Below are 24,369 nucleotides of genomic sequence, written 5' to 3' on the forward strand. Positions count from 1 at the left end.
TATCTTTTTATGCACTTCTAAATATAACATCTTCTCTCCCACTGTCTGCTGCTGTTATTCTTCCTGTGGAGGAATGTAAGACTGGCCCTAGCTTCTTAGACACCAGTGGATAACTGAAAATTACTGACCACTTTTACACAAGTAGCTAGTAAAGTGAAGCCAGACAGAGTGTGCCTTGCCTCCTCTTTCTCAAAGAGTAAGACTCTTCACTTTGCATTTTTAAAAGGAAAAAAAAAAAAAAGTACAATTTAAGTTGTCTGAACAACTTTATTCTACTGTGCTGCAGGCAGCTAGGTATTTCTAAACCTATGCTGTTCATTGTACTCTAGTCAAACCCATTCACTAATGATACTAAGCATACCAAAAAGAGCAGTTAATAGTATAAATAAAAATGAATAAATGGAAAAAAGTTAATGGTATAAAATTCAGGGTAAGATTTCCATTTGATTGCATACAAGAAAATAGTTTACCGTTATTATCCCAACCACAGAAAAGAGATTCTAAAGGAGAATGAGTACCTTACTGTGGTCTCAAGTCTCACTGCAAAGAACAGAAGCCAGGATAGGACTCTGCTGACTAAAGTACCTATCCTCTTCAACAGAGCACATGGTCTCCTCTCTTGTTCTAACTATAAGCTTATAGGGTTTTGTTTTGGTTTTTTGCAGTACAGAGGATTGAACCCAGGGCCTTGTGCTTGTGAGACAGGCACTCTACCAACTGAGCTATATCCCCAGCCCTATAAGCTTATAGTTAATGGATAAAATAAGACCTTGTTATCAGTTGGAGTTAGAGCTAGTGCTTTTGAACAACTTATGGAATGAAGAAAGGCATAAAAAGTGAAGTATTGGCCAGGCACAGTTTCACACACCTGTTACTAGCAACTTAGTGAAACCCTGTCAAATAAAAAGGGGCTGGGGATGTGACTCAGGGCTTAAGCACTCCTAGGTTCAATCCCTGGTACCAAAAAAAAAAAAAAAAAAAGGGCATGCTCTGGGGTATTAGCTCAGTAGCAGAGTCTCTAGTCCTGGGATTCTAGGCATATACCATTATACCCAGCTAAAAAATAAAAAAATTTTAATGATATGAAATAGCAAGTATTACATGGAATAAAGGTAAGTTTTATCTACTCAGGTCACATTGCTAAAATACATCAATATGAGCTGGGCATACCCAGAGCCACATTAAAAAAAAAGTCAATATGAATGAATGATGGGTTGAAAAACGTAAGAAAATATCTGTAGGATAAATAGCACTAGCACTGTACTTAAAACCACAAGACAAGGCACAGTTTAATGTCATGATATTAATAGGGTCATAAACTGAACAAAGTCTTGCTTTCAGCTAGTTTAAATGGAAAAAAAAAAAATTGACATACACCTCTACATAGCTCTCAGCTGGGCAAAGTTTTAATGTAATTATAACCAAAAGAGCTACACTTCTTTTTTCTTCAAAAAAAGTTTATTTTAGAGTGAGAACATGTCACTACTACTTTTAAATCCTGGTGCATTCAAGGCAAGTAGTCTTGGTACAGGATATAATCAAATCATGATATACTTCTGTGATTTTTATACTGAGTCACAAACAATATAAAGGCACATTGTATTGAATACAAAAATAAGTGTTAAGTTCTTGAGCTTTTAAATTAGAATTTCATAAAGTGCTTTTCATAAAGTCATATATTAATTAAGTGGATATAATTTCCTTATCAAAGGCACCTTGAATTTAATTGGCACATGGCATTGTTTCACCTTTTCTTTCCTTTTTGGTAATATCAAAATCTCTTCACATGTCTTTTCATACACTTTGCTTAAATTTTCCTTAACAATTCATCATATGAACAGTGAGCCCTTAATAATTATGGTGAACTTTAACTTGGCACTGTAAAGGTCAATTTTTAGGAAGTCTTAGGTTTTGGGAATTTCCCTATGCATTAACTGATTCTTAGATTTTTTTAAAAATTATATTGAAGTGGCAAATTTGGAAACAATAGACAAATTCAGAGTCCATGATTGAGATGGTATTTTTAAATACATGTTTTATCTTCAAGGTTTTCTGTTTTCTCAGAGCCATCTGGATATAAATTGATGGTTGTAACAGGTATCACATTCACTTTATCCATCTGAAGAATCGCTCTGAAATATAAGATGATTATTATCAAAAATAAATAGTTATTCCATCAACAGTTTTGTGTAAGATAAGGCTAGCTACTTCAAGGTTATATTTATCTATGGTTAAATACTTTGCTTCTAACATTTTTATAACTTTGCCCCAAATTCACTTCTACCAAACTGACTGAAGTAACAGAAAGGAATACAAGGGCTGGTTGTGGTGGCACACGCCCGTAATCTCAGCAATCCCAGAAGCTAAGACAGGAGGATTACAAGTTCAAGGCCAGCCTCAGCAACTTAAGAGGCCTTACACAACTTAATGGGACCCTGTCTCAAAATTTTAAAAAGGGCTGGGGATGTAGTTCAGTGGTAAAGTGCCCCATGGGTCACTGCATCTGGCCCACGAAAAGAACAAAGAAGAAAAAGTTGCCCTAACCAGCAAGCGAAGGTCTTATTAAAAGGTAACAGTAACTAGTCATGGTAACACACATGCTATCATGGCAGCAACTCAGGAGGCAGAGCAGGAGGAGGATCACAACCTTGAGGCCAGCCTGGGTCACTTAGCAAGACCCTATCTTAAAATAAAATTTTAAAAATGGGTTGGGGGACTGGAGTTGTAATTCAGTGGTCAAGCATTTGCCTAGCATGTGTGAAGCACTGGGTTTGATTCTCAGCACCACATATAAATAAATGAATAAAATAAAGGTCTATCAACATCTAAAAAACTGAAAGAAAAAAAATGGGTAAGGATGGAGTTCAGTGGTAGAATATTTGCTTAGCATGTACAAGGTCCTGGGTTCAATCACCAGTACAGTGGCGGGAAAAAAATTGAGTATCAAAGGAGGAAAACTCTCACTCTTACTCTCATGCCTGCTCATTAGAAATGTTATCCTCTCATTGCAATAATTTGGGTAAAACAAACATTTCACAACTCCCCAACCCCAGCAGATTTTGGACTTATTGGGCCACAGAAAATCTCATTGCCTATGAGCCATTTAGTTCTGGTTTTGCTTTTATTTTCTATTAGGAACAGTGCTGCAATGAGTGTCCTGCCAGTCTGAAATTAACTGCATTTTAAATTGATACTTTGGGGTTGAAAATACACAGTGAATTCTTGTTGATTTCTGGCCATATACACTGCACTTCGCATTATAAACATTTGTTTCCTTTCTCTCCCTATTAGACTTTAAGTTCTTAGAAAAAGAAGAGCCTGTCTTATTCACATTTGAAGCTCAAAATACTTTGACAGAAAGAAGTGTTCTTTTCCCTCCCACTTCTTTCCCTCTTTTTTTAAAAACCAAATTCCTACCATATGTTTATTTTGCCTATTCTGGAGCATACTATATACAGAATGGTATTGTCCAGGCTTCTTTTAGCATTTCAACATAATACTTGTGAAAGTTATCATGTGAAAAAATGTATATTATTTTTCCCTTTTTTTTCATTTTTTGCAATAGTTTTATTGAACGTTAATTCACATAACAATTCCCTGCAGTACACAAATTTTAAAATTTCTCTTACCATCATCACCATTATTAATTTTTTATTTATTTTTAATTTTGTTCATACATCTATATAGAGTAAGAATGTCTCCTTCTACCATCCTTCCCATCCCCACCGCCCCACCCTCCTCCCTCACTCCCTCTGCATAATCCAAAGTTTCTTCATTCTTCCCTGCCCACTACCCACTATGGATCAGTATCCACTTATCAGAGAGAACATTTCAGCCTTTGGTTTTCTGGAATTGGCTTATTTCACTTAGCATGGTATTTTCTAGTTCCATTCATTTACATGCAAATGCCATAATTTCATTCTTTAAGGCTGAGTAACATTCCATCGTGTATATGTACCACAATTTCTTTATCCATTCACCTGTTGAAGGACACCTAGGTTGGTTCCATAGTTTAGCTATTGTGAATTGAGCTGCTATAGACATTGATGTGGCTGTATCACTATAGTATGCTGCTTTTAAATCCTTTGGGTATAAATCCCTCCTTATTTTTATATTCTCTAAATATAACTTACTTCTTAATAAAATACTAATGTTTCAAAATTAAGAAATACTCACTTGTATTTAGAAACTGGGAAAAACACCTTTAAGATGGTTATGACCCCAGCTGCTCCTAGAATTCCAACCACCATGACATTCAAAAACTTAAAGAACACTGGGAAAACACTGCTCCAGAACCTACACAGATCTTTTCTGAACTTTTCCATCCACTGACACATTACCTGAAAAAGGAGTTTTGATTAGATGTAGAACTTCCACAAACCTTAAAATTTTTAATTTCTTAATATTTTAGCAGTGGATGAAATACTCTGTATCTCGACTGTGTTATTGGTTACATGATTATCAAAACTAAATGTATTTTTAGGGCTGAGGGTACAGTTGAGTGACAGTGCTTACACACCTGAGGCTCTGTTCAATCCCTCGCACAAAAAAAAAAATATAAAAAACTAATGGTATATTTTAAGCAGTTGCATTTATTCTAAAATGTACCTTAATAAAGTTATTTACAAACTTAAAAAATTATGTTCCAAAAATACAGAAACAAATATGTTAGTATCCTTTAAAATTATACTATAGTCTTAACTACAAATCAAGTGAAAGAAAAAAAACTGACATGATTGGTTAGGATTGTACACTATGAACTGTTTCAAGTAACTGGAAAACAAGAGAAGAGAAAGGCAAACTTATTCGTGGCTTTTAGAACAGGTGGGAGGTTCATTGTGTACAAAATGTTTCTTGAAGAGCAAGAGAAGAACCTAAGGTAGCACTAATGGTATGAGATATGAAGACAGACTGTTCTGGGGCTGGCCTGCTGTGGGGGTGGGGGTTAGATAGGGTGAGCGTATCATAGTTCAAATTGCCAAAGTGACCTAGATTTCTTCATCAACTCCAAAGAAGCAATTCTAACCTTCAATGTTAACTTCTCTTTGTAGGCTAACCATAGACTTTACTCATTTAAATGGAAACCATTTTGGGTAAGGGACTAACTAATAGGGAGAGATACCAAGGTACTTCTGAACTTTAGTTCCTAGTCAGCAGTATACATGTTAGGGTAATATGAGTACTTAGTAGGTGCCACTGCATATTTATATATAATACCCACCTTATTTCACCCTTACAACTTGATGAAATACTTCATACTACTTTATAGATTAAGCACAGATAATGAAACAGGTTAGAGAGGTAAAAAATTTGTCACATAATGAAACAGGTTAGAGAGGTAAAAAATTTGTCACACAACTAGTAAATGGCAAACCAGGTTTCAAACCTAGGCAACCTGACTCCAAAAAGTATACTTTTAACCACCTGTGCTTAATCACCACACAAGATCCTGGGGGCACAATGTACCTGTGTGTATACAAAGTAGTAGCTATAAAGAAAAATGGAAATATGAGAATTATGAAACTAGAAATTCCCAACCAAATGAAATTCAGTGCCTTGATAATCATGACTAATTATTATTAAATGAAGCTTAAAGAATAAAACAGAAATATGAGTCAATTATTAAGGCTCCACAGTTCTAATCTTCATGGTTTCTTCCTCATTTTAATGTTACTATTTTCTTCACCCTAGCCATAAATGTTTGTAACACTAAAGGCTCAATTTACCTTATATGAGGATGGAGGCTCTGCTCTGAGAGGAGTTTCAGGTAATTTGCCAGGTAAAGCATCTTCATCTATAGTGGTTTCCACATTCCTGAGAAGATACTGGCTGGTGGTCTGCAATGAACTAACACTTTCTACTGAGGAAGAACAAAGTTACCAAGATGCTAGCAGCATGCTGGTGTCTCTTCTGAAAGTCCTAAGATTATTATGCCAACAACATGCAGCATAGTGGTACATACATTTTATTTTTTTTTTTTTTTTTTTTTTTTGCGGTACATACATTTTACAAAGGGAGAAAAAAAATATTTTATTCACTGATTTAAGCACCAGAAGGGCAACAGACACTTATCAGAAGTTGTAACTTAGTCACATACAAAGTCTAAATTTAAAAAAAATTTTTTAATTTGTTCTAATTAGCTGTACATGACACAATGCACTTATATATTTGATAAATCATACATCAATGGAGTGTAATTTCTCATTTTTATGATTGTATGTATTGTAGGATCATATCAGTCATGCAGTCATATATGTACATGAGGTAATAATGTCTGTTTCACTCCACTATCTTTCCTACTCCCATATCCCTTCCCCACAAAGTCTAAATTTTAAAATTCTATAGCCTTCAATGGAAAAATGAACACTTCTTCCTTTAAATGAACCTTTACAATATTCTTATATTTTATGATGAGTACCCAGAATAAGGATGGGTGATTATTGGATATTGTCACCACACCAGCAGCACTGATCACATTCTACTAAGGCTCAAAATAGATTCCTGAAGTCCTTAAATGGACATACATACTAATACATGTTATGAGACTTTTTCGTTTGTGGTGCTAGAAACCAACCCAGGGCTTCATGCACGCTAGGCAAGTGCTCTACCACTGGGCTACACACCAGTTCCTTAAGGATTTTTTCAAGATGCTTATTTCCAAACATTAACTGTAATTAAACATATATGGCAGCTTTTACAAATAATACAAAAAGTACAAAGTTCAAGAGCATATAACATAGACACTAACCAAAGAAATACTTTCCTTAATATTTTAGATAATGGCCTTTTAAATTACCTTTTTTGGAGAGGTTAGGAAGAGTAAATAAATTGTCATTGTCTCGGGAAATAGAGTACAGCATGCTTTCTTCCAAAGGAAGGGTGTAGTTTGAATGTCTGAGTACTCCCTGGTTCTTAACTAAAATATCAACTCGGTAACATCCTTCTGTTGAGCCTATGAAATAAAAAAAATAAGTACCTTGTATTTTAAATAACAGCCTAGTACCATGAAAATTTAAAAGTCAATTTTCCTCCCTGATTTCTGTAACTAAAAAACTTTACCTATTTAGACAATTACTTCCTATTCCCCCCCACTCCCACTTGGGGCTTTAATTTGCAATTTAAATCATATTCCTGTGTGCCTTAGCACTCACTCAATCTCAGCTCCATTTCATTTATACATAGACTTACTGAGAGGAAATGGTAGCTGAACTATGAACCAAATTCAATCTCTTCACTTACTTCTTGCTTAATGATGTTCATAACAGTTAAGTGACAGAAACATGTACAAATAAGAAATTTTTAAAAAACTAATATACTTCAAATGCTAAAATAATAAAAAAGCTATATGATTGGATACAGGCAATATTAGGGTAGCTTCTTCCTTATCAAGTCAGAAACAAATAACTGAACACATGCATACCTAGCACAAATTGAAATCTTAACAATTCCCAATTAATAAGCATACTATCTTACTTGTTTTCCATCAATCTCTACTACCTCTTCTTGAATGACAATTAGTTGCAAACTGGAACCCGATGTCATAGGCCATTCATGAACTAAAATCCTTACACTGACAATTCCAAAATACTCCTTTTCCTCCAAATTTTCCAGATTGTCATTCTTCACTATAAAAAAAAGTAGTGACAGCTTTGAGCAAAAATTGTCATCAAATTTGTTATTGAATCTGATTATTCTGATGACATTTACATGGAACAAGACCATTGAAAACCATTTCCCCTGGCTCTCTTCATCTCTAACCTTAAGACTATTTCAGATTTATAAAAACAAAGATGACTTGACAATCCTTACAAGGTCTTATGCTTGTTTGAAAAGGGAAGATGCTTGACAGTCTTTCAATTTTATAAGAAACACTACACCAGTGACATCTTTCCTATCCCTTTTATACAGGCTGGTAATGAGGAGCCAAAAGGGTATAACCATGGACAAAGCAAGCCATAAGACACAGTCAGTTCCAAGTTTTAGTAAAATAAGTACAACATTCATCCACAAAACCCTGTGACAGAAAAGGCCCAACATAAGTTGTTTTTGTGAGTTTTTTTTTTTTTTTTTTTCAATCCTTTCCCCAAAAAGTGACTTGTTACTTTTGGAGAGAGCAGGAATGGGGAAGAGAATAGGACAGACCTATAATACTCCCTAATAATGGACGGGTAAGGCAGGTACTAGCCATGTTCCTCTTTAGCTAGGAACATACCTCCACCCCCAACCCCAATGGTGTAGTGTTGTAATTTTTTATGGACACAGTGGCTATTCTATTAAGGTAAAAAGTGCTATAGAAAAAGATAAAGCAACACACACCAATGAAACCACTACAAAAGGAGCATTTAGTTGTCCTTCAAATAATCTAAGGATTTATCAAACAGGAACCTAGATATACATCTGAATGCAGACCTAGCAGTTTAAACTGATTCTATGCCTTTACAAGGGTATTCCTTTTGTCTGGACTATCCCTATATCTAGTTCACTATCCACTCAGAATTATAATGGGCTACTAGTTTTTCCCCTGTAGTCTCTCCCCCTCCAAACCATTCATGCAACACTGCCTGATTTATCTCACTACAACAATTTTAATTACATAACCTTCTTGCTCAAACACTGTCAGTGGTATCCCCATGAATTTTCTGGTAGCTCTGTGACTAGTCTTCCCTCGGGCTCCTATCTGGGGCTGTGGCTCCCTCTTTAGCATACCTAACCTCCAGCCCCAATATCCTATGACACTTGTAACTGTAAAACGCCTCCATTTTCAGGGTCCACCTTAGTGCTTTTTTATTTGTTTTGTTTTTTGTTTGTTTGTTTTGAGGTACTGAGATGAAACCCAGGGCCATGCACACACTAGCCAAGTGTTCTACCACTGGGTTATACAGCCCTAGTCCCTTACATTTATTTTTCTTTTCAGACAGCTTATCATAGTGTTGCCCAGGCTGGTCTTGAACTCCTATGCTCAAGTATTTCTCCCACCAGAGCCTCCCAAATGCTGGGACAACAGGTGTGTATCACCACACCTGTTTCCATGTCAGTGTTTTAATTAACCATTGACTCACTGATCCCCATTACAGCCTTGTCAGCATGTCTGTATGCCCAAAGCCTAAGGCACAAGAGAGGGAGTGAGAAAATGCAGTCATACAAAAACATCACAGTGGTGACTCTTCAGTCCCCAAATCTGATACTCCTACTGTAAATTAAAACTAATTAAAAACAGAAGTCCTTCACATTCTGACTTCCTTACTGTGGTAGCCAACTTTCGAAAATGGCCCTCAGTGATGCTTGCCTTTGTATGAGTCCTCTCTCTGTGTTAAGGGCTGGGACTACTCCCTTGTTTCTGACAAACAGCACAGCACAAGAGATAATTCATATTCCTTTTTTCATTTGAATAATATGGTCTATTCAATGTAACATTTTTTATCTTTAAACAATTCAAAAAATTTAAAAGGTAAAAGAAAAATATTCTACTGACATGAGGGTAGAAGAAACTGACAACTATACCAACGGTTCATTTTTTCCAATTGTGATAAGTACTTCCCCAAGATTTCAGCTTTTGCTATCCCACCTCAGTACACACATGCTTACACTGATCACCCTGCTGGAAATGCAGTTCCATCAATGCCAATCTCATGAAAAAAAAGAGTCGACATTGCATCAATAATCAATATAAAGAACAGAGTTTTAAGCACAATGGCATTATATATTAGAGAAATGATATGTATTATTGCTTTAAAATGGAAATGTATATCTAAGAATTTTACTAATTTAGTATTATTAAGAACAATACTTTTGGAAATGATTTAGTAGTACTCACCTATCAAAGTCTGACAGCTTATTCGGGTTACACCACTATTTACAGGTAAGTCATTTACATATACCTGTCCACTCTCATAGGTTATGTTAAGAACAACCTTAAATAAAGCAGCATATACATTAATTCCAATGGATTATAAATGACAAACTCTTCATGTCAAAAATACATTGTCTAAATTACATGTATAGGTGCTATGGTTTAGATGTTGTTTGTTCATGTATTGGAGGGTTGGTCAGTGTTGTAGAGTTGGGTGGCAGAAGTTTTAAGATGTGGGTTGACTTGGAAGTTCGTAAGTTGCTGAAAGCATGTCCTCACAAGGAATTGTGGGACCCCAATCTCTCTTTGGCTTCCTATCTGGCAATGTAATCTTTGGCTCCAACAGGTGCTCTCGCCACTGTGGTGACATCTGACACAAGGCCTTCCCCAGAGTCAAGCTGACTCCAGCAACAAGCCCTTTAATCTCCATAACTGTTAATTAAACTGTTAAACAGACCTCTTTATAAAGTATCCTAGCTCAGGTATTTTGGTATAGCAACAGAAAATGAACAAATACAATAAAAATAAAATATACTGCATTACAGTTGGCTAACTGATACATTAAAAACATTATGAAAAGGAAACAAACCTGTTCTTTAGACACCTCCCCATCATCTTTCAGGGTAGTTACATTAATTTTGATGCCATCCTGCAAAACAAACATAAATTAGACAGGTATGCATTTCACAAATTGAGAATAACATTTCTTTTTCTTGCCCCCCACCTGTTATTTTTATTGTACTGTCACTTATAAAAGCATGAAAAGAATATTTTTAAAAACCATTCCTGGATATAGTGATATACATCTATAATCCTAGTAACTTGGTAGGCTGAGGTAGGAGGACCACAAATTCAAGGTCAATCTCAGAAGCTTAGTGAGACCCTGTCTCAAAATAAAAAATAAATAAGGGGCTGAAGATGTAGTTCAGGGCTGGGGATATGGCTTAGTTGGTAGAGTGCTTGCCTTACATGCACAAGGCCCTGGGTTCAATCCCCAGCACCACAAAAAACAAACAAACAAAAAAAGAGGTAGTTCAAAGGTAGAATGCCTCTGGGTTCAATCTCCAGGGATGCCAAAACAAAACAAAACAAAACCCCCTCAAAGAACAATAAAACAAAAATCAACATTTTCATTACAGACTTTTTATGCCTTGATTCACAATTCAATTTTTAAATAATCTATACATTTTTGGGCTGGGGTTGTACCTCAGTGGTAGAGCACTTGCCTTGCATGCGTGGGGCACTGGGTTCAATCCTCAGCACCACATAAATAAATAAAATAAAGGTACTGCGTCCATCTACAACTAAAAAAATTTTTTAAATAATCTATACACTTTTCCATTTGTGAAATATAGCACATACATGAGAATATAACCACAATGTAGAGTTTAAAAAGATTAATCCTCATGTAACTATTAGTTAAAATCTAGAATATTACTCATGCTTTAGAAGTCCCTGCATAAAGCTGTCAAAGCCCTCTCTTCCCTTCAGAGAGAATCTCTTTTATTCCCCCCACATTTTTACTGGTGCATTATAATTACATATAATGATGGAATTCATTGTTACACATTAGTACATGAACTCAGAAGGAATCTCTATACTGATTTCTAGGTTAATCATTTCCTGCTTCTATTCATAGTTTTACTGTGTATCTCCAACAACATATTATATACTTTCATCTGTTTCTAAGTTTTATATAAATGGAATATTTTATGTATTCTTCCAGAACTTGTTTCTTTCTATTTGAAATAGTTGATGCATGTCAGGTGCAGTGATGCAATCCCTCAGGCTGAGACAGGAGGATTACAAGTTTGAGGTCAGAATGGGCCACTTAGCAAAACTGTTAAAATAAAAATTCTTCAAAAGGGGGCTGGAATGTAGCTCAGTGATAAGAGTGCCTAGGTCAAATCCCCAGTACCACACACACACAAAGTTGTTGATGTACACAATCACTAATTACACTGTTTTATGCACCATCCCACTTTAGGATTAACTATTTATTTATTCCACTATTCATGGACACCCGAGTTGTTAACAACTTTTTGTTTACAAACAAAGGTGGTCTGACCATTCTGGAATGTGTCTCTAGGACAAGTAATATACAGTGTACACTTTCATTGACTATCTTAAGGTATGATCAAAAGCAATCTACCCAAATATTTAAGTTTACTAATGGCATGCTTTCTGTAGAAAAGAAAGCACTATTTCACAAAGTATTAACACTGACCACAGGAACTACAATCTTTCCTTTGTTAATAAATTATTTCCTAATTTTATTAGGAAAAGGAGGTGGGGACTACCAGGGATTGAACTCAGGGGCACTCAACCATTGACCCACTTCCCCAATCCTATTTTGTATTTTATTTAGAGACAGGGTCTCACTAAGTTCCTTAGTACCTCACCATTGCTGAGGCTGGCTTTGAACTCACAAATTCTGCCTCAGCCTCCCAAGCTGCTCGGATTACAGACAGGTGCCACTGCACCTGGCTATTTCCTACGTTTTTCACGCAAGACATTGTTATCTTAGAACAAAACAATACATTCCTCTCAAATATTTGATCCTTGGGTTGTATTCTTAAATTTAAAAATAGGAAAATTACCCATAAATAAAAAATACACAAGTATTTCTTGGTATGTGAGTATCCCTAATACCTTATATTTATAGTCATGCACCACATAATGTTTCAGTAAACAACGGACTACATATGACAGCGGCCCCATACAAGTGTATCACCTATTGTTGGCATAGCTGTCTCTGCGTAAGTGTGCTCTATACTACTCATAGAACATCAGAATCAGCGAAGGGCACATTTCTCAAAACATATCCCCACGTGACATGTCTACAATTTCCAACAAATTAGAGAATAAGACTGACATGATTTCATGAGGATGGCTGATTCAAAGGACAATTGGTGGAGGAATCATACTACATAAGGCCCAACCATATAATTAACCCCACGTTGGTGCACTTCCCAACTATTCTAAAAACCCAGGAAGCTCTGCAACCAGTGATTGCTCAGAACCAGTCCAGTTCCTCCCGGTTCACCTCGACCTAGAGTAAGCTTGTTGGTATTAATGAAAATTCTAAAACATGTCACTCAATAAGTCATCCAGCTGGTGGCTACATTGTTTTTTTATCCAAAGTTCAGTCAAAAGTTCTTTTTACCAAACTAGAAAATCTGTTAACTGCAGACTATTGCTCTCACAGCCTAGAAAGAACTCCAACAATAGAACAGAATAGAAATCTTTTTCAGCTTCTGCCTTTCAGGAGCAAACCTATACTACATTGTTAGTCATTTACTGAACATAAACCTATCACTTGCCTAGAAAATGCAGGGTTTATAAAAGACAATTAACAGACACAAACACATTGTATTTCCAGAGCATAAAGTTCCATTAATTCTTTTTGGGGGACTGCAGGTGTAGGTAAGCAGTAAAATATGCACTTAGCATGTGCAAGGCCCTGGGTTCAAATCACATCACCAATAAAATAATATTAATTCTTTTAGATCCTTCTGAATGACTTCAGTGCAGAAGGGAATTCCCTTCTTTTCTAAAAAATGTTTTTTATTAGTTGTTGAAGAACCTTTATTTATTTACTTGTATACAGTGCTGAGAATCGAACGCAGTACCTCACACATGCTAGGCAAGTACTCTACCACTAAGCCACAATCCCAGCCCTGGGAATTCCATTCTTTACTGCCTTCTAAAACTAAGTTCAAAGACAGTTCAGATTTCTTATTCTAAAAACCTCTGATTGAACTGGAAGTTCAGGCTAGTGAGCCAGGATTGTGTATGCCTAGAAAGTGGGTGTCGAAACTGAAGTTTCTCCCCACCCATTTTCAGTTCTTCACTCATTGGCTGCCCAGCTGGGACACAACTGGCTTCCTAAAGAAAAAGATAATCAACAGCTGGTTTAAAGTAAGTCTGAGGGAAAAATATGAAACAAGTACCATTCAAAATATATTGTCATCTAAATATCTCTGGTGACCAAGTTAACATTCAAAGAATGTACTAGGTCCAGGCACAGTGACACAAACCTATAATCCCAGCAACTCAGGGGGCTGAGGCAGGAGGATCTCAAGTTCAAAGCCAGCCTCAGCAACTTAGTGAGGCCCTAAGCAACTTAGGAGACCCTATCTCTAATTTAAAAATAAAAAAGACCTGAGAATGTGGCTCAATGGTTAAGTGCCCCATACCAAAAAGGGAAAGAAAAAAATATATATATACTACAAAAACTTTAAATATTTTACCATCGGACAAATGCATACAAAAAAATAAAAATGCTTAGAATATAGTAAATGTGAGTCCTGAAGGAGACAGGAAAATTTTTCCTGACTTCAACCAGTTTTCTTAAGTTTATATCAGGCTGGATACGAAGTTGGACAGATGAACAGATATATGACAAAGTTAAGTTCAGAAAAATGTTAATAGTAGTCTAGAAATAAAATCTGGCACTCACTACTCACACATGGCTACATAAATTTATTTAAAATTAAATTAAAAGATTTAAAACCCAGTTCTTCATTTACATTGGCCACATTTCAAGTACTCAGTGACCACAACTGTAGTTACTGCAATGGAAAGAACAGATATCAACAATCATTACACAACGTCCTACTGAAGAGCACTTATCTAACATGGAGGGCCACTGTAAAATTCTTCTAAGTTTTCTGTACATTTGAAAAATTTTGAACTTTGAAAAGGAACTTGGGTGAAATGCTTTCAGCTTCTCATATTTATATCCCAAATAATGAGACTGGTTTTCTAGCTGTTCTGCATTCATTTAATTGATGAAATTGTGAGTTTGGAGCTGAACTTTCCAAAAAGTGGAAAGAAAACCTAAGAAAAGAGAACTGAAATTGTGACACTAACAGCCAGCCCACAGTACAGTGTACTTAAACTTTCAGCTAAAATCTTTTTTCCCAGATTGTACAGACAGAACCAAATGTGTTTTGGGTTCCTATGTAACAATGATGAATCTTTTCAATTGGGAAAAGGGGGAAACAAAGTCATTATCTCCCTAACTTTAAAATTATTTCATTTTATTTTGTTTCTTGGTGCTTGTCTATGGCATTTCTATTTTTAATATATACAACTTTAATACACATATAATTTCTTATATAAGTGGTCTTTAGGAGCTCTCAATGTTGCGGCTCCCTGGAATGTGCCAGCAGAACTAAAACAGACACGTTTGTCATTTTTATACCAGGGAGATAACACCGCAACTCTAAAACATTAAAAGTTAAAAAAAAAGTGACATTTATCAGTTACCTCTGTATCTAGATGTACCTTCCTAGTTTCTTATCATTCTGGGAAAATTTGCATTTTAAAAGCCTCAGACGTTTCCTTACTAAACAACTTAAGGCAATTCCTTGGCAAACAGAATCAGCTGCTTTGGAATACTAAGATGCAAAGGTTCTCACTTCAACCGGCTTCAGTCACCTAGCACACTGCGGGCCCCGCCCCCAGAGTGGCCCAAGCGTGTTCCCCGGTGATGCCGAAGCCGACAGTCCCACCACACTTGAAGGACCACTGCTAACACAACCAAGGAGCTGAGCAAGTCGGGAAGCGTCAGACCTTCAGCTTCTCCTTCTCAGACCCCGCAGCCTGGGAAGGAGCTCCTTCATCGCCAGCCGAGCAGCCTCAGGTGGCCTGGAAATGCACTCGCTGGGTGATCTCACGCCTCCCGAGCACAAACACTGCCTGGCTAGCGCCTGCTCCAGCCCAGGAAGTCACCATAACAAAAGCCTGAGGTCACGGGTGAGCGCGCACTTGAGACGGTGAGGCTCCAGCAGGAGGAGCAACTGTTGGGAGCGCTGAGTCTCGAAGTTTTGCGGCCCGAGGCTCAGCCCCTATCCGTTCCTTCCTTTTCGCTCTCTCGCCTCTGGCTCCCACACCACCCATTTCCTATAGTGCCTCCCCTCACTCCTCCTTTTGGGGTCGAACCACAGCCCCGGCTCCCCGGCGCGAAGTGAGGGGCATCGCTGAGGGCGACCTGGCCTCCCCACAGGTATGACTCGAAGAACGGCCAGCCGCACCCGCCGTGTCCTACCAGCGGGGCTCCGGACGGCTGCGGCGGAGGCTCCCGGGTACCCGTCGTCAGCCACCCGGGAGCCGGCAACGCCACGAGCAGCAGCAGCCGGAGGGCGAGGGGCGCCGAGGGAGCGCCCTCCATCTTGGACAACCCGGGCCTCGGGCGGGGAGGGCGGAGCGGACCTTCCGGAGGCGGGGCCAGAGGGGAGGGACCGGCCTGCCCCCACGGCGACTGCGCAGGCGCTAGGAGCTGCCACGGCCCGGCAATCCTGGAAGACCAGACTGCGCACGCGTGCTGCCGCTCAATCCGGGGACCAAGTCCGGGGAAGTAAGACCAAGTGTTAACACCGCTGGTCTGCTTCGGAGAAAAGTTCCCATCTAAACAAATGCAAGCCCTTTCGTTGCCATTACTTTGTAATTGGTATACATTTATACACACATGTACCTGTATCTGTAAAATGAAAACAATGCTAATACTTAAGAACACTTATGCATCAAAAGTAAAATATTTCACATTTAGAAGGGAAATATTTTTTTAAATGGGTAGTTCCCATCCTTGGCTGCATGTGGGAATCCCCTGGGCAGTTCTAAAAAGTACAGGGGTCTCCCTGAGCACCCAAGTTTCTGAGTTAGGTGCGAAATCCAGGAAGAGAGTAACGAAAGTACAAAGCTAGTTAAAGACCCTCAGTTGAGGCCTGTTGACTAAAAAATGGCTAAATAGTTGACAGGATTATTTTACAGTGAACAATTTTACTATTTTGTACGACACTGTTGTTTTGCTATATGTATGCACAAATATCATGGAATTTCATGTTAAAATGTCCCATAATTTAAAAAAAAACTACATCACAACTGTGATGAGTTGTAACAAAACTTTAAACAAATCTTGTTACAAAGTTTCATTCACTTGTCATCCATTAGAATGATATTAGACTCAGCTTGGCATACTTGACTTTTATATTAATCTGTAAAACAACTCCGCGGTTGCTTAAGTGGCAATCCATCAGTGTTAACTATATATATTTGAACTTCCTGAAGACCCCCAGGAGAGGACAAAAGGGAGGGCAAAAAACAAAGATATGCATTTTTATATCTCTTAAAAATCATTCACAAATTTTACCTTATATCTGATATTTAAAAACTGCTTTTACAGTATACTTCTCATCCATGTATTTAGAAGTGAATCTTACTAGACCCATCATGATGGGTGATGCTTCTCATATGAAAAACAACTCAGAAATATCATTGCAGCAGCCAGCATTGATTGTGATAAATTATGATGCCATTTCTATATCTAAAACATATTTATAGAGATTAAATGCTTTGCCCAAGTTACAGAATGGCAAGTGATGGGGCTATGACTTTTAGCCCTGGCATTTTCAGCAAATATATTATACTGGTTCATATTAAAAGTTTAACATCATAATTTAGTTTATTTTGATATGTTTATAGAAATGATTATAAAATGTTCCATTCGGGCTGGGGATGTGGCAGAGTGGTACTTGCCTGACGTATGTGAAAGCCCTAGATGCAACACCCAGCATCACACATACACATGGAGCAAAAAAATGTTCCATTTAGGGGCTGGGGTTGTGACTCAGTGGTAGTGCACTTGCCTAGTATGTGTGAGGCACTGGGTTTGATTCTAAGCACCGCATATAAATGAATGAATAAAATAAAGGTCCATCAACCATTAAAAATATAAGAACATTTTTAAAAAATGTTCCATTCATTGATTTTCTAAAAGTATGAACTGGGTTGGAAGAAATGGAGAAACAGGAAAGTGTGGCACATATTTGCTTCTTACTACCACAAGAACAGAGAAGTATCACAGCCAAGATGCATCTCCTACTGTCTGCTCCCCCAGCTAACTGGTATGAACAACCTGAAGGTGTACAGAGAGAGTCATTCCCAAGGATGTTAAAAAAGTATACTGTAGGTGGGGGAAGGAAAGAGTAGAATGAGACAGACAGTATTACCCTAAGTATATGTATGATTACACAAATGGTGTGAATCTACATTATGTACAACCATAGAAATGAAAAGTTGTACCCCATTTGTGTACAATGAATCAAAACACAGTCTGTAAAAATAAAAGTTTAAATTTTAAAAAAAGTATACTGTAAATTATGCTTGATTAGTACCCTAATAAAAATCCTGAAAATAACATGTCAAAGTAACTATCCTTCAGGGTAGGGGGGTGGCACAGTGGTACAGTGATTGCCTAGCATGTAGAAGGCCCTGGGTTCAATTCCCAGCTCTGGGGAGGGGGGAAAAAAAAGTATCCTAGTGAGAGATCTTGTCAGGGCTGGGCATGGGCATGGGCATGGGCATGGTGGCATACACCTGTAATCCCAGTAATTCAGGGGGCTGAGGCAGAATTGCAACTTCTAGGCCAGCCTCAGCAATTTAGTAAGGCTTTCAGCAACTTAGTGAGACCGAAAATAAAAAGCAAAAAGGGCTGGAAATGTGACTCAGTGGTAAAGTGCCCCTGGGTTTAATCCCTAGTACCATTGAAAAAAAAGAAAAAATATGTCATATTAAAAAGAAAGAAAAAGTGGGGGACATCTGTGAAAATATAACAAATAGTGGAGGTAAAAATAATTTTAATCACATCTATTTAGATATGATTTCATAGTAATCTGATAGGTAGGTAAAACTTTTTAGGCTTCATTTTCATTTATCTTCTTTGACACTGTAGTGAACTGATATAATTTGATATATAATGGCATCCATTCTGAATATAAGGTGGACTTTCTCAAAACAGAAGCAGAGCTCAGTCACCCTTGACATGGTTTCCAGTTCTACACCTCCTCCTAGTTCTTCAGTGTGGATGATCTAAAGAGCTGTCTCACACCACTGCTCCCTGTTAAGCATCTCTATAGGGGGCAGCAGATGCAGCCTGCTTGAGTGGCCCTACTGACCTCCCCCCATAGACGGGCAGATAAAACCATAGTGACCAACTCTGAGCTACAGTGTGACCTACTGGAACTCATGCCTGCTTGCTTTAAATCTACCAATTAAAACTCGCCATGGGAATACAAGCAACAATAGGTGTTGAAGAGGACGTGGGGAAAAAGGTACACTCCTACACTGCTGGTGCAGCCACTCTGGAAAGAAGTATAGAGATTCCTCAGAAAACTTGGAATGGAACCACCATTTGACCCAGTTATCCCATTCCTTGGCCTATACCCAAAGGACTTAAAATCAGCATACTACAGTGATGCAGCCACATAATGTTCACAGCTGCTCAATTCACAATAGCTAGAATGTGGAAGCAACTTAGACACTCTTCAACAGATGAATGGATCAAGAAACTGTGGTATATATACACAATGGATTATTCAGCCATAAAGAAGAATAAAATTATGGCATTTGCAGGTAAATGGATGAAGTTGAAGAATATCAAGCTAAGTGAAATAAGTCAATCCCAGAAAACCAAAGACCGAATGATTTCTCTGATAAGTGGATGATGATACATAATGGGGGGTGGGGGAGGCAGGAAGGTAGGGAGGATGGATTGTATAGAGGAAAATGAGGGGTGGAGGAGGCAGGGGGAAGGAAATAGAATGAGACAAACATCATTATCCTGTGTACACATATGATTACACAAATGGTGTGACTCTACTTCATGTACAACCAGAGAAATGATAGTTATACTCCACATGTGTACCATGAAACAAAAATAAATAAATAAAACTCCCCATGAAAAACCTGTAGGCACTAAGAATTAAGAAACAAAGTTGACTCTCCTTCTGGAATATACACTGTAACAACAATAAACAAACAAATTCATAAGTACCATATTAGATGATGAAAAGTACCACGGATAGAAAGCTGTTATGTTAATATTAACTATGGTGGTAAGGGAAAATCCTCACTGAAAGGGTGACATGAGCAAAACACCTGAAGAAAGAAGAGCCATGCAAATAACTGAAGGAAGAGGACTCCAACTAGAGTTCAGCTAGTGAAAAGGCCTCAAAGCAGCTCTATGCCCAGAGTGTTCCGGGAACAGCTAAATGGCTAGTGTGGTTTCAGAGTAAAGGAAAGAAAACGGGAAGATGGGGTAGAAGAGGTTCATGTAAAGCCTGTAAACTATTATAAAAACTTTGGCTTATAGTCAGATGAGGTTACAGTTACTGGAGGTTCTAAGTGTGAAAGCTGCTAGAATCAAGACGGAGTCACTTATCCCAAAACCTAACAAAATGAAGTCACTAGACCATTAAGGAAGGGCTCTCAAGAACATATGCCTAGGGAAAAAGTTTACAAGAACCTTAACCTGCATACCTTTTCACAAAGAATACTTCTGCCAGATGTCTACCTTGGCTGATGCCACCTTGTTTAGTCTTTTAGCGTAAAACATTTCAAAACAATTAATGTAATCTTCATTTTACCCTCAAAAACCCATGTCTTCCTTGGATTTGCCAATGATCGGTCACAGTATACATCCCGGACTTGCATTAGTATGTACAAAATGAGAGCAAGGATGCATGAGAGAGAGCAAGTTTGGTGCCCAGGAGAGTGGAGAGTAAACTCTACACGGAAAAATGTTATAGGTAGGGCCCAAAACCCCAAAGAGAAGTCAGAATTAGTTCTGATTAAGTCTCCTTTGAGTACTCAACCCACCAGTAGAGATTTAGGGGTAACGCCTATTATTTTTTAGCTTGTCGCACAAAGCACTCGCCCTGTGTTGCTAGCACCAGGTTTAGTCGCTCCCCTAGACAGGATTCGCTGGAAAAACAAACTCCTTGCTAGTCACCTTTCCCAGGAGCAAACGGTGAGCTTCGAGCCTGAAGTTCTCGATGTAAAGCAGAGAGGAGACCCTGGAAAAGAAGGTCGGGAAGACCCCGCCGCCAGGAGGACCTCCCTTTTCTGAATATGGGCACAAAAAGGGACACAAAAATCCTATAGAGTGACCTCTGAGAGCCAGGCTAGCACGCGGGTCCTCAAGGGCCAACCCGGACTTTCAAAAGTGCCGCGCCAGAGGAACCTCTGCGGGGCGGACCAGGCACTGACGAGCCAACCGGGAAAAGCGGCCCGGAAGAGGGCGGTGGCGCGGGGGGATGACGCACCTGCGTCGCGCCGAGGGCGACGCGTGGCGTAGATGACGTCGGGCTGCGCTTGTCAATCCCCAGCGCCGCACCTCCCGGGGTTTGTTGCTGAGGAGGAGCCGGCGCCATGGCTGTTCTGCTGGAGACCACTTTGGGCGACGTCGTCATCGACTTGTACACGGAGGAGCGGCCGCGCGGTGAGGCCCGCGTCCCGCTCGCCCCAGGCCGGGGCCGCGAGCCCGCTCCCCACTTCCCCTCTCTGCTCCCCACTTTCCCCGGAGGCCCTGGCTCGGGCTCCTGGTGCCCGCCGCCACACCGCTTCATTAGCGGGCCTTGTTTAGAAAAGTTTTTGTGAGGGGAGTTGGCTTGAAGGTAGCAGCGCTTCTCCGATGTCTCGGCGTGGCCTGTTGGGTGCCGGCGCTGCGGTCATCACTTGTCTTTGGGGGTGAGGCGAGCCGCACATGCTATTGTGGGTTCACTGTGCTGTCTCTGCGCTTGAGAGGAACACAGCAAATATTCATTGATGAATATCAGTTAAGCCTGATTTCATTGATGAAATCAGGTAGGACGTGCATGGCACAGCGAGGGCTGGCATCGCATCCCTTGCAGAGGGAGGAAGCCAGTGCCCAGAGGTGTGGACAGAGGCTGCCAGGCTACTGGGCTAAGCGCCAGTCTAGGCGTCCTGCCCTTTATGGTCCGATTCTCCATTGGGAGACTTCGACGCGCGAATCCGTCTTAAGTTGTTGTGCAGGAACTTGTAAGTTGCTATGGAAACCAGAGGAGGGAGTCATTCTTCTCTAGTGGGGGTGGGGAGACGCGAAGTAAGCGGACTGCAGAACACTTGAACTAGCTTTTTCAAAGGTAAGTGGGAATGAAGGTTTTCTTCCTAGTTTGCTTGGACTTTTTGGGAATTGGGAAGTAGTTTGGAAGGAGATTATGTGAAGGGGAATAGTTGACTTGGAGTCTGGTCGGACAAGATTAGGTCACGTCCTGAACTGTCCAGTGTGCCATGCTGAGGACGAGTCTTTGAAGATTTTAAAAGCAGGATTGAACCTTGCAGAGCATGCATTCTTTGAAAAATAATAGGCAGCAGTGTGGAGAATGTTTCAGATTTAGGAGGTGCTGGAGACCAAAAGAGATTGGTTACAGCCAGGGTCCTGCCCCCAAGGAGTGCACATCTGTCAGGATGTATCTGGTTGCAATGCTGTACAAAGAGTGCCGCCTACTACACCATACTTTGTCCCACACTCAGCTATTGCTGCCTACCGAAACACTTATTCTTCCTAGTCTTTGCCATTCTTTACTGTTGCCCGGTTCCATATTCCTCTACACGTTTATTCTGGAGAGCCCTGCTTTTTTCAAATCTCAGATCAAGCACAATTTCATCTATGCAGCACTCCTGGTCCCTAGGTAGAGTTAGATCTGTTCCTTGTGCTCTGCCTCAGGTAGTTTTATAAGTCATATGACACTCATTATGACATTTACCAATTGTCATGGAGTTATTTGCAAGTTTTATCTCCTCTCAAGAATGTACTGCAATGAGAGCAGGAACTGTACCTTAATTATCTCTGTGTCTTAAGTACCCAGTACAGTGTCTTCCACTTTGAGGCACACTAGAGATTAATTGTAGTGGCTCATGCATATAATTGTGTTGTATTAGCTAGGACTCTTTGCAGGTGACAGAAATGCAAGGAAAACTGGCTTAAACAAAATAATTGCCTATGTTACTTACTGGAGTAAGCTTGGCTTTAAGGGTGACTGAATCTGTGAGTTCAAGAGATGTTGTAGTTGAAACCCCAGCAATACACATGCACACACAAAAGGATGTTTTAGGGAATTGGTTTTATTTATTTATTTATTTACTTATTTTTTAATTTTTGGTACTGGGCATTGAACTTAGAGGCACTGAACCACTGAGCTATATCCCCAGTCCTTTTTTATTTTTTGTCTCACTAACTTGCTGAGGCTGAACGCAAAACTTGCAGTCTCCTCCCTCATTCTCCCATGTCGCTGGGATTACAGGCATATGCCACTTTACCCAGTGGGAATTGTATTTGTTTTTTTTTTTTTTTCTCTCTTGATTTTGCTTTCCTTTAAGTTCCATTGACTCTGTCCATGTAGTACAGCATAGACAAAATGAATGGGTCTCTTTTCCCAGTGTTGTGAAGAATTAAAGGGAAGTTAGGGTCATCTTACAGTATAGTTAGCAAGCAGTGATTCTGCATAGGTAGCCTGAAATACCAAAAACCCAAGTCCACATGTATATATATTTATATGTATACCTACTTATCATTTGATAGTGAGTATAGCCAATCTTCCCCTCTTTTTTTTTTTACTTTTTATTATAAATAATTTATTATAAATCATGTAAATGAAGTCTCATATTTCCATGACCATCTTTGTTTAACAGTTCTCAACATATAACCAGTCCTAGTCTTGTTTCCTTATGATATCCCCACCTCCACTGGACTTACTAAATTACTTCAGCATTTTTTTTAAGATAATGTGTTTCTAAAAAGAAAAACCATAACCACAAATTATTATCATATTTTAAAAAGCTAGCAGTAATTTCTTGGTATTATTTAAACTTTCCTCTTAGCTCATAAACATTTTAAAAATGTGGTTAATTTAAACTGGGATCTCAACAACACACATATGTTAACAGGTGTATTTCTTAAATGTTTTAGCTTATATACCCCCCTGCCCTTTCCCCCCGCTAGTTTCTTGAAAAAAAAGAATCTGAGTCATTTGTGTTGTAGAATTTTATTTTGGATTTGGATGATTATTTCCCTTTTGTGTCTTTTGACATATTCTATCACTTCTATTTTCTCCAAATTGTTTAGATTCAGAACCTTGATCAGATTTAGGGTTAATGTTTTGGGCAAGAATGTTTCATATAAAGTAAAGTGTACTTTTGCCTGCATCACAGTTCAGGAGGTATTGATGTTTGGTTGGCTCTTTTTCGGATGTTAAACTTAAGTTAGGGTTTCAGGCCTTATAAAGTGTTTTCATCAGTTTTTCATTTAAAGATTTTGGCAGCTATTGATGGTCATTGCCTAGGTTCATTATTTTTGTTTTCTAGTAAAAGGATTACTTCTGTCTCTTTTAGCAGTGAGTTCAGAAATGTTTTCAAGAAAAACAATTGAAAACCCAATATTCAAGACTGTCCAACACCTTGGCCACCATCTTTCCAGAATTTTCACTATTACTCTGTAATACCAGAATATTGTAGAATTTAGACTGATCTTTGGATTCCACCCTCCTTGCAAAATTAAATTCCCACTCCTAGGTTTTTTCATAATATATTCCCAGCATGAAATGATCACCCAGTTCTTTTATTATATATTTATTTTTAATTGACATATAAATATTGCACATATTTATGGCATATACCACGTGATGTTTCAATATAGTCCAGATCTTTTAATGCTT

General features: G+C 38.7%; 2 protein-coding genes across 2 annotated transcripts in view; one reads left to right on the top strand and one right to left on the bottom strand.

Moving 5' to 3' along the window:
• Nucleotides 1-978: 978 nt before the first annotated feature.
• Nucleotides 979-16,067, bottom strand: Ginm1 (glycosylated integral membrane protein 1). Its single transcript, XM_047557955.1, is given in 9 exon segments — nucleotides 979-2,132; nucleotides 4,177-4,340; nucleotides 5,727-5,857; nucleotides 6,797-6,928; nucleotides 6,931-6,952; nucleotides 7,474-7,625; nucleotides 9,815-9,911; nucleotides 10,440-10,499; nucleotides 15,906-16,067. Coding segments are annotated over 9 exon segments (990 nt in total). The 5' UTR covers nucleotides 16,029-16,067; the 3' UTR covers nucleotides 979-2,023.
• Nucleotides 16,068-21,007: 4,940 nt separating this feature from the next.
• Nucleotides 21,008-24,369, top strand: part of Ppil4 (peptidylprolyl isomerase like 4) — a 44,972-nt gene continuing 41,610 nt past the window's right edge. Inside the window, exon 1 of the mRNA XM_047558438.1 lies at nucleotides 21,008-21,134. Coding sequence (XP_047414394.1) covers nucleotides 21,065-21,134 — 70 coding nt within the window. The 5' untranslated portion in view covers nucleotides 21,008-21,064. The remainder of the gene's footprint in view (nucleotides 21,135-24,369) is intronic.

This window comes from Sciurus carolinensis, chromosome 7, assembly GCF_902686445.1.
Source record: "Sciurus carolinensis chromosome 7, mSciCar1.2, whole genome shotgun sequence".
Lineage (NCBI taxonomy): Eukaryota > Metazoa > Chordata > Mammalia > Rodentia > Sciuridae > Sciurus > Sciurus carolinensis.